Source organism: Phodopus roborovskii, unplaced genomic scaffold, assembly GCF_943737965.1.
Source record: "Phodopus roborovskii unplaced genomic scaffold, PHOROB, whole genome shotgun sequence".
Taxonomy (NCBI): Eukaryota; Metazoa; Chordata; class Mammalia; order Rodentia; family Cricetidae; genus Phodopus; species Phodopus roborovskii.
In genome coordinates this window covers 6,446,164-6,462,383 of record NW_026126598.1, presented here as the reverse complement: position 1 = coordinate 6,462,383, position 16,220 = coordinate 6,446,164, and the positions used below count along the sequence as shown (strand labels likewise).

General features: G+C 42.3%; 1 protein-coding gene across 1 annotated transcript in view; it reads left to right on the top strand.

Moving 5' to 3' along the window:
• The window catches only part of Galnt17 (polypeptide N-acetylgalactosaminyltransferase 17), a 384,262-nt gene that overhangs the window by 142,763 nt on the left and 225,279 nt on the right, over nucleotides 1–16,220 (top strand). The window contains exon 2 of the mRNA XM_051204994.1: nucleotides 3,508–3,691. Coding sequence (XP_051060951.1) covers nucleotides 3,508–3,691 — 184 coding nt within the window. The remainder of the gene's footprint in view (nucleotides 1–3,507; nucleotides 3,692–16,220) is intronic.

The window sequence follows — 16,220 nt, the reverse complement described above, 5'->3', positions numbered from 1 at the left end:
GTGGTGGCATGTATAGAGCAGAAGTCAGCCTTGGTCATCATTCCTGAGGTGCTATTCGTCTTGATTTTTGAGGCAGGGTCTCTTACTGGAGCCTGGAGTGTACAAAGATGGCTAGGTTGTGTGGTCAGTGAACTATGTTCCTAGCTCATCACTGGGGGATTCTAGGCAAATGCTCTGTCACAGAGACATGCCTCCATCCCTTCACTGAAGAATTCTAGCTACATCCCCAACCCCTCACTGAGGAATTCTGGTCTGGTGTTTAATACTGGGCCATACTCCAGCCACTTGCTCAGAGAAACTAAGTAGGTGCTCTACCACTGAGATATATCACCAGCCCCTCCCTGACAGATTATAGACAAGTATGCTACAATTGAGGCAAATACCAGACCAGCTCTTTTACTATAACAACAACAACAACAACAATACTCCATGCTTCCTTTCAAAGTACACTCACTAAGGGAATGCCAACCTTTACAAATCTGTTTCAATTTTATTTCCCTGGGGAACTTGGGTTCCCCTGTGCCATACATCAGCCTTTAGTTAATGATCAACCCATCTCTCCTTTCTCAGCCGACCGGACTGTTTCTGTTCCCCCTTTTATGCATCTCAGGAGTTTCCCTTTCTTATAAGTTTGGCTCTGTATTTTATGCAATTTAAAATTACTTTATTGAATGTTTCACTGGAAAGTTTTTATGTGTACTCTTATGTTTTGTCTTGTTAGAAACAGAATGGCTCATCACAAGAGGGCCATGTGTTTATGGCATTATAAGGGTGTTTTATAGATCCTAGAGTATCAACTATTGACAACATCCTGTGATCCCAGCTCTCAGGAGACCATTTGGCCCTGCTGCACCCAAAGAGCCTTATTTCACATCTGTGTGTATGTGTGTGTGTGTATTAATGTGTATATATACATAATCATACAATATACATATATATGCATACATATTTACATGTGTGTGTACACACACACATATATATATATATCAGCTCTATCATCTGTCATCAATCTATCCATATCTCTTTTGTAGCTACCTAATCTTCTATTGATCATGCATCTGTATTTATATATCTATATTATTTACCTGCTCACACATCTTTCTACCTATTATCTGCCATCTATTTATCTGTTGCCTGTCAATCATCTAAGTATCATCTGTCATCTATCACCTATCTGCCTATTTATCAATTATATGTCATATCTATCTATCATCTGTCATTTGTCTAGCCACCATGTATCTATATGTCCATCAGTTAGATAGCTATCATATATCTACCTATCAGCTAGCTATTATCTATCATATATTATCTATCACCTATCTATCATCTATCTGCCTATTTATCACCTTTCATATCTATCAACTATCTATAAATCATAAATCTATGTGTTCATCATCTAGACAGGTATCATCAATCTATCTACTCTATATGGTATGGTATGTGGACCACCATGCATGGCCACTTTATTTTTTTATTGCCAAATACACCACTGTATGCCACTTGTGTAATATGCATAAACCAGCTATGACCATTGATTTTAGCTTTGTGTGAATATACACATTTATTTTGCTTTAATATACACTCAGGAATCGAGTCCCTTGGTCTTATGGTCACTGTGTTTGGCATGTTGAAGAATTGCTGAATTCTTTTTCATTTTCCATTCCTCTAGTAATGCTCTATCACTAGTGATTTTATTTTATTTATTTCTTTTTCTGATCCAGGGACCTATGTAGTCCAGGCTGGCTCTGAAGTCACACTCCTCCTGTCTCAGCTTCCTAAGTGATGAGATTGCATGTGTGCACTGCTTTGCATTGGTGGCAGATGGTCTTAAAATCAAAGCTAAGTGCTTGTGTTTGACACAGGAAGCCATTTGAGTATGGCAAAGATGATGCCGAGTCTTTTTCCACATTCTGTGGAACCATGTGACTGAAGACAAAGATGTAGGCAAGAAGAGAACATCTCAGTTGATGGGGTCTGGGGTTGCTAAAAGCTGAGAGTCCAAGTATGAGAAGAACACTCTAAACCATGGGAACCATTCAGAGGTTGCACAATGCTGCCCTACATTGAGCCAAGCTGCTTTTGATTTTGTTGTTGCACAAATGCATTCCCATTTGTAGCAATGCCTGGAATAAGATGGTGCACCTTGGTGTTTTGTGATGCTGAATCTCCCAAGACTCAAGAAGGGCTGTTGGCTTTGGCTTGCCCAGGGATGTCTTCCTGTGAAGTTTGGGTCCACTTGGGATCAGTAGCTGCCTACTCTTAAAGCTGAAATGATCTATATTCATGCTGCCCATAGTGGAAATGAAGGGCTGATGGGTGTGGCTCAGTGGGAGAGAACTTGCATAGACTTACCTGGTGAAGGACTAAGGACCTAGACCACAGTAAAGTACCTGCTAGAATCCTCTAGAAAGAAACTGGGTATGTGATTCAGTGATTAAAAAGTTGTGTAGTATGTCAGAGCTAGAATTACCAGGACTCCAGAGTGTGTGCATGTATGTATGTATATGCACGTGTGTGTGTGTGTGTGTGTGTGTGTGTGTACTAAGTGGCTTGTACATTTGCAGTCAGTGAGAGCCATAATTTTTCCTAGCTGAATTATTCAGCCTCTCACAGCTCTGCTATCTATACTTATTCCTTGAGGTATTTATGGGATATTGTGATAATGGATAGGGACATACCAACATCCTGGGGGCTGCCACTGCCCACAGGGATAGCTCCTTCTTTGTGTATTGTATGCTTATGGGCTTTCTTCTCTTTATCCTCAAACATTTTGTATTTCTCTTTGCCACTGAGATGGAATTTAAAGAAAACCATTAGGCAAAGAGTCATGTCAAGTCCTGGCGTGTGCTTTTAGGTCATGGGGAAATGAATCTGATCTTTCCTAGTTAACTGCAGCAATACTCCCCATCCACCCACCTGCAGCCTAGTGGCTCCCTGATTTTTATTAGGTCTGTGAGGTCCCTGGAACCTTCCCCTTCCTGAAGACTTAATCTGGCTGTGATTGTCCCAAAGAGAAAGGGGAAGTGGGCACAGATAATGCCCTGCATTCATCCCATTTCTTGGTTTCTTCCTGGTTTTCGGTTCTCCAAGTGTTGGTGGCCTCTGGTTCCATGTGTTTCCAAAAGAAGAGCGAGGCTCCCAGTAGACACTTGGGTATGAACCCCAAAGCTCAGCATAGCCTAGACATTTCTTTCATAGAAATATCCTCAGTACCACATGACCTGGGTACTTGAGGTACAGCCCTGAAATGCCAGCATACAGGAAGTGGAGGCCAGAAGATCAGGAGTTCAAAGTTATCCTACATATTGAGTTCAAAGCCACCCTGGGATGTATCAGACCCTGCCTCTGGATGCATATTCTCCAAGCATATATACAGGATATGTAAACTGAGGTCATAATTTTCTCTGTGTTAAGATGTGTTAAAATATTAATTGAAGCTCTTTTGGGGTTGCATGATATATCTAGGAGAGGTGTTTTAGAATAACTCTTTTTCCTCCTCCTTTTTAGGGTTATCCAAATCACTGGGGCTCATCGAAGGGTATGGTGGGCGGGGCAAAGGAGGCCTTCCTGCCACCCTTTCCCCCTCTGAAGAAGAAAAAGCCAAAGGACCTCATGAGAAGTATGGCTACAATTCCTACCTCAGTGAAAAGATCTCCTTGGACCGGTCTATTCCAGATTATCGTCCCACTAAGTAAGTTACAGCTGAGCCCTGGCAAGGAGCAGACTAGCTTCAACTCAATCTATAATATTTTCTCATCTACTTCTAAGCACAGAGGGATCTTCTATTTAGTTCTGTCTCTTCTATAGTCAGTCAATCAAGGACTTTTGTTGCTTAGGAAATATTAGCTAAATACAAAGTTATGGGCCAGTGATGTGGCTAAAATGATATCGTACTTGTCTAGTATGGGTTCTGAAATGAAGCCCTGAGTTCCATCCCCAACGCCCTAGATGTGGTGATATCTGCCCACCCCACCCCCAATTCCAGCACTGGATAAGTGGAGCCAGGAATATCAGGAACTCAGGACTTAGGTAGTAGTAGGTCAGCCTGGGCTACATGACACCATCTCAGAAAATAAAAAGTACAACTATTTTAAAAGTAATTTTAAAAATGTATAGATTGTCAATATAAAAGGTTTTAAATTTAAAATAATGTTACCATAGTATCCCTTCATAAACATGGTAATTTTTGAAGTTTTAATATCTATTGTATTTGATTTCTCCATCTATGTATCTATGTATCTACTATCTATCTATGTCCCTATCTATCTATATCTGTCATCTATCTGTTTACCCTCTATCTATTGAAATTTATGTATTTGTTGGTTTTGGAGACAAAGTCTTACTGCATGTAGCTCAGGCTAGCTCAAACTTATGATCAGTTATCCTGCATCAGGATATAATCCCAATGTTGGGATTACAGATATGAGCCAGTATGCCTAGCATATTGATATTATATATTATCATGTACCAATATATGACAACACTAAAGTATTATCATTGAGTCTGTTTTCTATAGATTATGAGTAATTGATGTATCAGTTTTGTCTTTATGTGACATCATATTACAAGCACATGTGTAAATGTCTGTGTTCCTGCATGTACACATACGTGTGTAGGGGTGTATAGGCAAATGTGTATACGTAGATACGAAGGACAGAGGTAGATGTCCACTATCTCCTTTTATCTCTTTCTACCTTAGTTTTTGAGTCAGTGTCCTTTACTGAATGTGAAGCTCCCTGACTCACCCTGGCCTAGCTGACTGGCAAGTGAGTCCTAGAGATGCCACTACCTCTGTCTTCCCATGCCTGGGCACTTTCATGGGTACCAGGGACCAAATTCAGGTCTTCATGCTTTCACAGCAACTGTTTTACCCTCTGAGCCATCTCTCCAGCCTCACAAGCTTTTGATATAACAATGTGATCATTTTGTTCACAATTAGAAATTTTGGCTGTTTTCAATGTTTGGTTGTTATGTGTAATCCTGATCGAGCTTTTCTCATCCATGTGTATGTATTGATCTGAAGCTTACGTTCAAGCTTTGAATCCAAAGGAAATATATTGGAGGCTCTAGATCATTGGTTGTCAGCCTTCCTAATGCTGTGATCCTTCTATATAGTTCCTCATGTTGTGGTACCATCCCCTCAACTTCGACCAAAAAATTATTTTTGTTACTACCTCATAACTGTAATTTTCCTATTGTTATGAATCATGATGTAAATACTTCTGTTTTCGGATGGTCTTAGATGAACCCTGGGAAAAGGGTCATTCCACTTCCAAAGGGGTCATGACCCACAGATTGAGAACCACATCTCTATGTCTATATTATAACATTCTCTTTCAAAGAATTTTAGCAATTATTTTTTGTTGTTATTGTGTCTTATTAAACTATTATTCTTGAAAATTTCATACATGTATACAATGAAATATGGTCATATCTATCACCATTTCTAGCCTCAAACTCCCCAGATAATCTCCCTCAACATGTCTCCAGCATCGCTTACCTTCTACTCATAAGCATGTGGATATGGGGTCATCCCCTGTGGCACAGGTAACCTACTGGTCCATGTACCCGAAGGAGAGTAACTCGCCCACACTTAGCAGCCACCAAATCCCAACAGTGGGGCTTGACACCCTTCCCATGTCCAAACTGGAGCTTTGAAAATCTCTATTTACTATGTAAGAGCTCGCTCTGCTTTCTCAAATCTCCATTTTCTTTAGGTTTTCAGTGTCTCCTTTTTATTCCCATTTAGAATGTGCTCTCGCTTGCAGTAGATTATTCCTTTTTTTTTTTCAAATGGATTTTGTGCAAATCAGTTAAGTATCCTGGTTACTGAGAAAAATAAATTCAAGATAAAGAAAATTATCTTAAATGGATTTAAAATTACAGCATTAGCCGAGAAACCCGTTAAATCTCGCTCTCTGCCTAATAAGCGCACATTCACTTTGAATCACTAGGAAAAATATACATCACCCCCATTGCATGCTATTTTGTCTTCCTGGACTTGTGTTCTCGGAAAACATCTGGCGGTTTTCACTTCCTGGTGCTTTCTGATTAGTCTTTCTTATTTCCATGTTGGCAAATAAACACGGCCCTGTTTTTCACTCTCTGATGAGACTGGGAAGGCCTTCCTCATGCAGTGTATTAGAAATGGCTCCACTGAGCAGATGTCAGTCTATTATGTACCAAGTGATGTGGCTGTACCATGGAGATGGAATCTTGCAAGGGACATAGCCCTAGTCTACTTGCTTCTTGTCTGGGGAGAACAGCAGGCAGGCAAGGAGTCCTCCCCGTGAAAGACCCTGTTGTGCAACTTTTCCTGAAGAGATTAACAAATGTCTGTTCTCGGAAGATAGGGAGACTTTTCTTGTTGCTGTGACAAAAAATGTCTAATAAGGAGAAACTTAAGGAAGAAAGAATTCACTTTGGCTCACAGTTCAAAGGTGAAGTCCATCATGATGGGGAAAGCATAGTGTTAGGAGTGTGAGGTAGCTGGGAACAGTACATCATTTCAGGGAATTTAAGGCAGGGACTGAAGCTAGTTATGTCACATTCATAGTGAAGAACACAGAACAAAATATGTCCAGCTTATTTGCTTGCTGGTGGTTCTCAGTTACATTTATACACCCAGGGTCCACTCACATTCAAGGTGGGCCCTCCGACCTTAATGAACAATCAAGACACTCTCACACAGACGTGCCCACAGGCCAACCTGATGTAAGTAGTCCCTTATTTGAGATTTTCTTCAAAGGTGATTTCACGCTGCCAAGTTGATAGTTAAAACTAACCCTCTCTAGATTGTTAAAGCAGAAGAATGCAACCTAATCAGAACTCCAGAGACCAACTGTTGCACTAGCTTTCTAGGCTCCCCTAGACATGAACAATGGCTCCTCATTCAAGGTAGGGCTATGATCCAGACCAAAGTAATGACTCCACTGAAGTCCAACTTGGTCAGCTGATGGATTTATTGGGCTTACTTTCAAAGCACAGAGGACAGGCTACTTACAGGGGCATGAATGACCCAAGAGCAGCAGTACTACCAAAACCTCACCCCATCCCATGATGGATGGCAAACTCATAGACACTGTGTCATGGTGACCCACCTCATCTCTCAAGATACCTTGCAGCTGGAGGTGAGGCAGAAAGAGTAATGGCCAGCATCGCTGAAGATAATCCTAAGAGCCTCCACTCCATCCTTCCGTTAGGAAGTGCTAACCCCATTACTATTAGCACAGACCTAGCTATCTATCATCTATCACTGTGTTTTTGCTTAAGCTGTTATCATAGCTACCAGGAAGGTTATGTGATTTCTGGAAGAAAAGCCATATACTGTCTACCACCCAGGCTCTGGACATAACAAGACAGGTTTTCCTTATGGCTGGATGTGGGTAAGAATGAGAGGATTGTAGTCATATACCTATTCTCTGTTGTTCTAGTTTCTTTTCTGTTACTGTGATGAACCATTCTGACCAAACTCAACTGGGGGGAGGGAGAGGTTTATTTCATCTTACACTTTCAGGTCACAATTCATCATCCAGGGACGTCAGGGCAGACGTCCAAGGGAAGAGCTCAAAACAGAAACCACAAGGAACATCTCAGGCTCTAGGCTCTGTCAAGGTGACAAAGCTATCCAGGACACCTGTCCTGTCCCTGTCCTTTACCCTCTGAACTCTAGTTTATAGAGGTGGCCTATGTCAGAATATACTCAATGGAGAGATTTTGCAGCCCTGTGACTCCTCGAGGCTGTGTGTGAAAGTTCACAGAATCCACTTGACGGAAACCAACCCAGCTTAAGGAAGGGGCCAACAGGTGACAGTGAGGTGGCTCAGATGGAGTTTAACAGGCATTACATACGAATAGCTGTGCTGAGTCACCCCGACTCTCTCATCTTCTTTTGTGATGTGATGTGTGTGTGTGTGTGTGTGTGTGTGTGTGTGTGTGTGTGTGTGTGTGTAGGGTGCAGGCCAATCTCCTGTTTCATTCCTCAGGAGATTTTCACTTGTTCATTTGAGGCAGGATCTGTTGCTGGAACCTTGGCTCACCTATGTTAGGCTGACTAACAAGCCCTAGGAGTCCTCCTGTCCCTACTTCCTCAGTGTGGGATTACAGGTGTGACCACCACTCCTGGGTTTCTGTGTGGGTTCTTAGGGCCAGATTCAGGTCCTCAGGCTTGCAAACAAAGCATTTCATGGAGGAAATCGTCTCCCCAGACCTACCACACTTACTCTGGGACACAAGAGATGGAAGCCACAGACATCCTATCAAAGAGTCTATTGTCAACAAACAAACATAAACAACAACAGCAACAGTGATAAAGACAAACAAACAAACAAACAAACAAACCAAACAATCCAAATCTTAGCAATCTTAACAATAATAAAGGAAGCAGAAACTCCAGGCTTTAAAACTATAATTGACTTCCAGGGATCATAGGATGCTTTGTTTACAAAATGAGAACATTTCTGTTACAGAAATAACCATAATCAAAATAAATCCCCTAAGTTTAAAATTGAGCAAAAATAGGCAAGACTGTGAAGAATTGGAAAATAGCATTGAAGAAATCGTTTGGATAAGTAGTGATAAAAGGAGTTGGGGAAATTGGAGAGGGGAAAATAATGCCGGTCTGTGCACCTGTATCACCCTCATCCAGGGCTTGGGGATGTGGTGGAAGGGGGAAGGGGGAGTGTGAGGGATGTAAGAGCAGGAGGATGGGGAGAAGGGTCGTAAAGTGCTGTCACAGGGACAGGAGTTGGCTGTTGCCATGGAGTTCACTGCAACTGTGGTTACCTGCAGATTGTCCAGCCAAGAAGTCAAATTCCATGAGGCAGCAGTAAGTAAATTCTTTGGGTTAGAAGCAGAAAAAAAAATGTGTGTGTTTGTGTGTGTGTGTGTGTGTGTGTGTGTTGTGAGTGTGTGTGCATGTATGTGTATGTGTAGGGGGAACATATATGTTGCCAAGTCATTTCATGTTTTTTGCCCCCACCCCACCCCCCCAAAAAAAACCCCCACTCTGACCAAGAGCAGCTTGGGTGAGGCATGTTTATTTGACTTACAAGCCCTCCATCACGGAGGGAAGCCAAGGTGGAAATTGAGGCAGGCTTGCTTATTATTCCACGTGGCATTACCTCTATCAAGACACTTACATCACAGCCAAGAATTAAAGAAGAAACCATGGAGGGATGCTGCTCACTGACTTGCTCGCATGGCTTGCTCTGCCTATTTTTTTTCCTTTCATATATATTTATTATTTTTTCTTATTTTTACTTATCGATCCCAGTTCCCTCTCCTTCCCTTTCTTATAGTACCCAAAGCCAGACCGGGGGGGGGTGGCACCACCCACAGTGAGCTGGGCCCTCCCACACCAATCATCAGTCAAGAGTATGCAGCACAGACTTGACCACAGGCCAATCTGGTGGGGGCATTTTCTCAACTAAGGTTTCCTCTTTCCAAATAGCTCTAGCTTGTGTCACATTGATGTAAGACTAGCCAGCACAACAAAGAAACAGTAAAACCAAGGCTAGGGAGATGGCTCATGAAGACCTGAGTTCAAATCCCTGGCACATACCCAGAGCTGGAAATGATAGCACACATCTATGACTGTACTGTCAAGGGAGTGAGAACAGAAAGTCCTCTGGATTTTCCTCACCAACTGCTGAGACATTTCGATGAATTCTGCATCCAGTGCATACACTGAGAAATTTTTTTTTCTTAAATAAATATCAAACAAACAAAAACAAGAAATGACACCTTAGAAACAGAGAATACTGAAGTGGTATGAAATAGTTTATGCTCTGTTTTAATAAAATGAAAATTTAATTAAGGCAAAATTTAAGTCTGCAGAATTTCAGTGAAACTGTAATAGAAATGATGGGAGAGGTCATTCTGTATGTTTCTCATACTGGTTAATAATAAAGCACTGTTGGCCAATAGAAAGGAAGATAGGAGGGACTAGGAGACAAGGAGGAAATAGGAAGTAGTAAGGAGGAGTCAAGATGGAGAGTCTGAAGAAAGCAGTATGCCGCTTGCTCCCCGGTAAGAGAAATACATAGATCAGCAGAAATGGGTTAATAATTAAGACAGAGCTAGCCGATAAGAAACAAGTAACTGGGCCAACAGTATTGTATCATATACAGAGTCTCTGTGTATTATTTGGGGCTTGGTAGCAGGACAAGACCGGGCAGCAGGCGGAAAAACCGTACTCGTTACATAGAAATGCTATACACAAACACACACACACATACACTACACATAATATGTGGGCTGACAAGATGGCTCCTGGAGTACAGTCACTTGCTGCCAAACCCAGTGACCTGAGTTTTATTAAAGATGAATATTATATGCAAGAAAATTAGATACAGTGAGGGAGGTTAGAAACTTTTCTGAACAGTGCTGTCCTGTGTTCTCTTGTTTATTTTTGGAAGCTCTTTGTGGGATAAGTCTGAAAGTGGAATTTGGGGTGACTCAGAGAATTGCCCATGGGCTATACAAGAGAAACAAAGTCACCCTTTGCAAGTTCTGAGCACCGCACAAAAAGTGACCAAATTAACCTGTATTGTCTGCAAATTAGTGTCCGTGCCCCCGCCCCTCCCCCGGTCAAAGAGTGGCAAGGGGCTTACCCCTGGAATAAACCTCTGTGAAAATGAGACCTGGAGTTCAGGGGAGAGAGCTGCCTGGGGCTAGAAAATCTTCCCCCTTCTAAGGAGGTGGCCTTCCAGTGGGTGGTGTCCTATGTTAAGTCCCTCCAAAAGCTCTCACAAGGGTTGTGCTTTGGGATCAGATTAAAGTGGATGGATTTCATTATAGTTCTAAGCAGAACTCCAGTTGTTTTAATTCTAACGGCACTTGAGAAAATTGTTTTCCTAATAAATATGAATGATTTCCTAGGTAGCTGCAAAATTAACCCCTTGCTTATCAAATCTCATTCCAGAACTTTTTTTTTTTTTTTTCTCTCTTTGAATTCTGCAGATCCTTTTCTATGACTTGGACAGGCACTTTAAATTCATCTGAATCTGGAACTGTCAATCTTCCCTTTTTGGTTTTTTTTTTTTTTTCATTTCCTGAGTGCTTTAAAGCCAAGGAAGATAGCATCCCTCCCAATGCATATAAATATTCCATTCTGGTTTTGTCTTCTCTGATTGTCTTACATTTCACCCTCCATCCACAGAGAATTTATTGCAGAGTGTGACACAGGTTTCTGAGCTTTTGATCCAAATATCTGTACATATTTATTTATTTTTACAGAATGGCCTTTTCAGAGTAATTTGGTAAGCCATCCATTTCTCTCCTTGGGAGGAAGGGAAATGCATTGCATTTGATGTTTTGCTTTGGTTTTTGTTTTTTTTTTTTTTTCCACACACAAGTGGTTTATTTTCCAGGTTGTCCATGTATTCTTTTGGTCCAAATCCCTTATTTTTCCTTTTCCAATTTTTTTTTTGTTTTAAAATAAATGATTAAAAATGGTTACATGACTGATGTTCCCTGGGTGTCAGAGAGGAGCAAGCCATAGCTAGGTCAGTAGGACAGCAAAGAGAGTGTGTGGGCACGTGGGCTGTTTAAAGTGCTTTGGGCCAGGCCTAGAAAGAGAAAGATAAGAGACAGAGGAGGCTTGGGAGCAGAAGAGCTCTGTAGAAATGACTTTTTTTTCTCCCCCTATTGTCTTATTTATTTAATTCTGTATTCAATACAATAATCGTTGTGTGTTTATGGAGTGTGGGGTGATAATTGTATTCATGTATATGTGATGATCAAATCAGGGTAGTTGGAATTTCAGACCTGCTAAACATGGCCTGTGTCTCTATGGAACCCCCAGACTCCCCTTTGCTGGCTCTCTGTGAGAAGTGTAATGAACCAACCACTATGTGCAGTGTAGTAGCAAGCCTGTATTGAGTGGAGGCAGGACTAGAACCCAGGGCCTCACACATGCAGGCAAGCGTTCTTCCCGAGAGCTGCATCCCCAGTGCTTCTGGTGGCATTCTTACATCTCTCTCTCTCTCTCCCTCCCTCTCTCCCTCTCTCTCTCTCTCTCTCTCTCTCTCTCTCTCTCTCTCTCTCTCTCTCTCTGTGTGTGTGTGTGTGTGTGTGTGTGTGTGTGTGTGTATGTGTGTATTTATGGTCAGAGGACACCCACAAGTCTTGATCCTCAATTTTCACCTTGTTTGAGATACAGTCTTCTACTCTACTTCATTTGCTGGCTTTGGAGCTCCCGGGAATTCCTATTTCTAGCTCCCATCTTGCTGTAGGCACTGGAATTACTGACAGGTGCTATAATCTAATACTGAGCCATTCCCCGAGCACCACACTAGGGGGTTCTAGGTGGATGCTTCATCACTGAACCACATTCTTAAGCACAGCTTTATGTGACATCTAGGGATTTGAACTCAGATCTTCATACACGTACAGTGGCCTGCTAAGCCATCTCTTTAGTCTACTTGACTGAAGTTTTCTTTTGGATATTTCATTCATTTATTTACTGAGCATGTGTGTATGCATATGCACAGTTTTGCATCATGGTACATATGTGGAAGTCAGAGGACAACTTGTGGGTGTTGGTTCTCTCTGCAATCTCCGTGTAGGTATTGGAGATTGAACTCAGGTCATAAGCCTTAGCATTTTTCCCCAGCCTCTTTGGTAACCACTTTGCTTTTCCGTTTGATGAGACCACATCCCTGTATGATTGAGAACATGCACTATTGGCTTTCCTGAATCTGGCTTATTTCTCTTGACATGTTGTTTTCCACTTCCATGAAGCCATTAATAGAGTTTGATTTTTTTTCTGGATGCATAATCATCCACCATGTAGGTATCCCACATGGTCTTTATCTACTCACGACAATGCATAGCTCAGTTGATTCCATGTCTTGGTCTTCTGTAAGAGCAGCTGTAAGTGCTCTTGATTACTGAGCCATCTTTCTAGAACTCTCCTACATATTCTTTTAGTGGATATATGTTTTACATGGAGGCCTTTGAGCAATTTTCAATTTTGTATGTGATGAGCGATGGGGGCTCTAACTTCATTCTTCTGCATGTCCATGGTGATGCCTATTGAAGAGGTTGGTTTTTTCTCCACTATGCATTTTTGACACTTTGGTGGGTAGTGAGGCGGACCTGGTTCTACAGGCCTGTGCATCCAAGGCACTCAGGGTCTGAAACAGACAAATAGAATGCTCAAAGCCAGCCAGGGTTACAAAGTGAGTCCTAGACCATATGGGGAAAATAGTAAAACATTGTCTAAAAATAAAAGGGAAATAGGGTTGGGAGTGTGGCTCAGCACCTGCTTTGAACCCACTAGTGAGACTGGGGGTGTGCCTCAGCAATAGAGCACCTGTCTAGAGTGTTACTTAATCTTAGAATTGTATAGCATATACCATAGCTCTGAATTCCATCCCCAGAACTGTAAAAGAGGGATGAGGAGGAAGAGGAAGAAAGACTTCCACGGAATCAACAAAATGCGGCAGCTAACTGCATGTAGATGAAGAGGTCCATGCAGAAGTTTCTAGCTTGAAAATTAAATTTGCATTTGTGGCACTGGGGACTGAATTGCGGGTTTCCCATGTTTAAAAAAAAAAAAAAGTAGGCATGGCAACACTGAGCCATCGTTCCCCGGTGTGATGGTTCAAGCTTGGGGATGTACAGTGGAAGTGGTTTTCTGCATTGGGAGTAAGGATCTTCCCATGGTTCATATTTCAAGAAGAAAATGGTATCTCTGCTTGCCCATGGTTTCCCATGGTTACAGTTTCCTTGAGATGACCACATCAGGTGCATCTGTCTGGCTTCATCCACGGATTGCCAATGTGTATGAGTGAGGCTGATGATTCCAGCATCCAGTGAAAGCTTAGATTTTATCACTTGTCCTGATGTACCATTCAGGTGGTGCTGTATTTGTTATCTGGGTGTTCAGTTATCCTGTAATCTGGGGAAGGGACCACCTTGGTACAAGGAATCTGTCTTCTTGTCAATGCTGAGACTTCCATGCAGACTTTCATACCATGCCTCCCTGTACTCTCTCTCTCTCTCTCTCTCTCTCTCTCTCTCTCTCTCTCTCTCTCTCTCTCTGTGTGTGTGTGTGTGTGTGTGTGTGTATGTGTGTGTGTGTGTGTGTGCGCGTGTGTTTTAGTGTGTTATTGATGAGAAGTTCCTGCTGCTTTATCCCTAGTTTCTCCTTTGGCCTCCTGTTTAATAAATCCACACGTCAGGGTTCTTTGGAATTCATTTTGCTTCACCAAGACAGAGTCTTCATTCTTTTTGTCCCTCCCCACTCTGCAGATTCTAGCCAGTCATATCCCAGAAATGTCCGTTTTGTGCATGAGTGTGTGAGGCATCTGTGTAATGTCACTGTGCTGAGCATGGGTGTGCATGGGTGCGTGTAGGTCCGCATCTGGACCGAGCATGGAGGATGGAGTCACAGAAGCACAGGCAGTGTGGACTGGTTGGTTGTCTCCTTACTGTGACAAACACCTGACAAATGCAATTCAAGGAGGAAGGGTTTATTCTGGCTCATAGTTGGAGAGGACAGTATGTCATGGCAAGGAAGACTCGGCCACAGGAATGTGAAGGGGTTGTTGCATCCATAGTCAGGAAGCAGAGAGATATGAATGCTGGTGCTCAGCTCACTGTCTCCTGTTTATTCATCCTGGGACCCCAAATCATGGAATGGTGCCCCATACATTAAGAGTGTGTGTTCCCACTTCGGTTAACCCAGTCTAGACACTCGCTCATAGACAAATCCAAAGACTTGTTTCTATGGTGAGTCTAGGGCTTGTTAAGCTGACGACCTCTACTGACCAGGTATTTTCAGTAGTGCCCCTGGGCCTATGTGGGTTGCAATGCTATGTGTCAATAGGATGAGACTTTCCAGATTTTCCTCCCATGAAAGGACACGCATGATTATGGAACTCATGACCAAACTTTTTCTTTCTGACTCATATCTCTAATGATTGGTATATCTTGGTTAGTTTTCATTTGCTACTTTCTTTCTTGCTTTTTTTATTTGCAATACTGGGGGATTCTAAGCAGGTGCTCTACCACTGAGCCACACACCCATCCCCTCACTGGGGGATTCTAGGCAGGTGCTCTACCACTAAGCCACACCCATAACCCCTGAATGGGGAATTCTGAGCTGGTGGTATTCCACTGAATTATGTCACCTGTCCTGCTCTAGGAAATTCTATGAAAGCACTCCACCACTTATCCATGCCCCAGTCCCTGGTTTCCACGTGACTTCGAAGTGACTTACAGAAGGTGAAACATTGTAGGTACTACTTTCTCTTTCACAGACACTCACCCAGAGGGAAGCTGTCCAGTATATACTTGCTGGTTGAAATAATAAACAGGTTCAGGCTCAGGAGCCTGTCTGATTCACTGAGCACGATAATTATTCCCTTTTATTGACTGCCTTTTATGTTTTTGTCACTGTGCTGCATGTTTTATTGATGTCATTTTAATTTAACCACTCTCTGAAGTTGCTGTTACCATCTCTGTTTTATAAATGAGGCAGGGGGAGGGAGCTTGGAAAAGTTCAGAAGCCTGACTTAGGTCACACAGGTACTGTGGAGCCCTGGTCCATACCCACCTGTGTGTTGTGTGAGGCTATGTTGAAGGCTTGTAAGTGCGGCCTTCCCATCACATACATTCTCTAAAACCAGCCATGCCTAACCTCAACCCCCACATCTGCAGAATGGAACCTTCTAGTCACTCTGGTATTGAGGACCTTCCATGCCTTCAAAATGGAATCTTCTACCAACACTGATATTACCGGGTAGGAAAGAAATTCTGAACCCTAGAGGAGAGGAGAATTTCTTTGCAGAATCTATCCCCTCTATTTTTCTCTCTGTTTCAGTCTGTTTGGCTGTTCCTGTTTCTGTCTCTCTTTCCCCCCTCCCCCTTTTTCCTCCCTCCCTCCCTCCCCCTGTGTGTGTTTCACTGATTTAACTTTTTTCTGTTCATCCCTTTTAAGTCATCTGACTCAGCATCCTAACAACAGAGGGGCTGCATGTGAAATCTGAGTTATATGTAGTTGTATGAGTTATATGTGGTATGTAGTATGATAGAGTTCGAACTATTTATAGGACGTGATACTTTTCTTTCAGCTCAGGAAAAAATTAGCAAGGATACTAGGTTTAGGAAATGTTTCACAGTGGAGTTCATTTAACCGAGAGGTCTTTGATGGTTAACCTTCATTGTCAACCAAATTTAGAAAAGTCAAGGAAACACATCTTTGGGAGTGT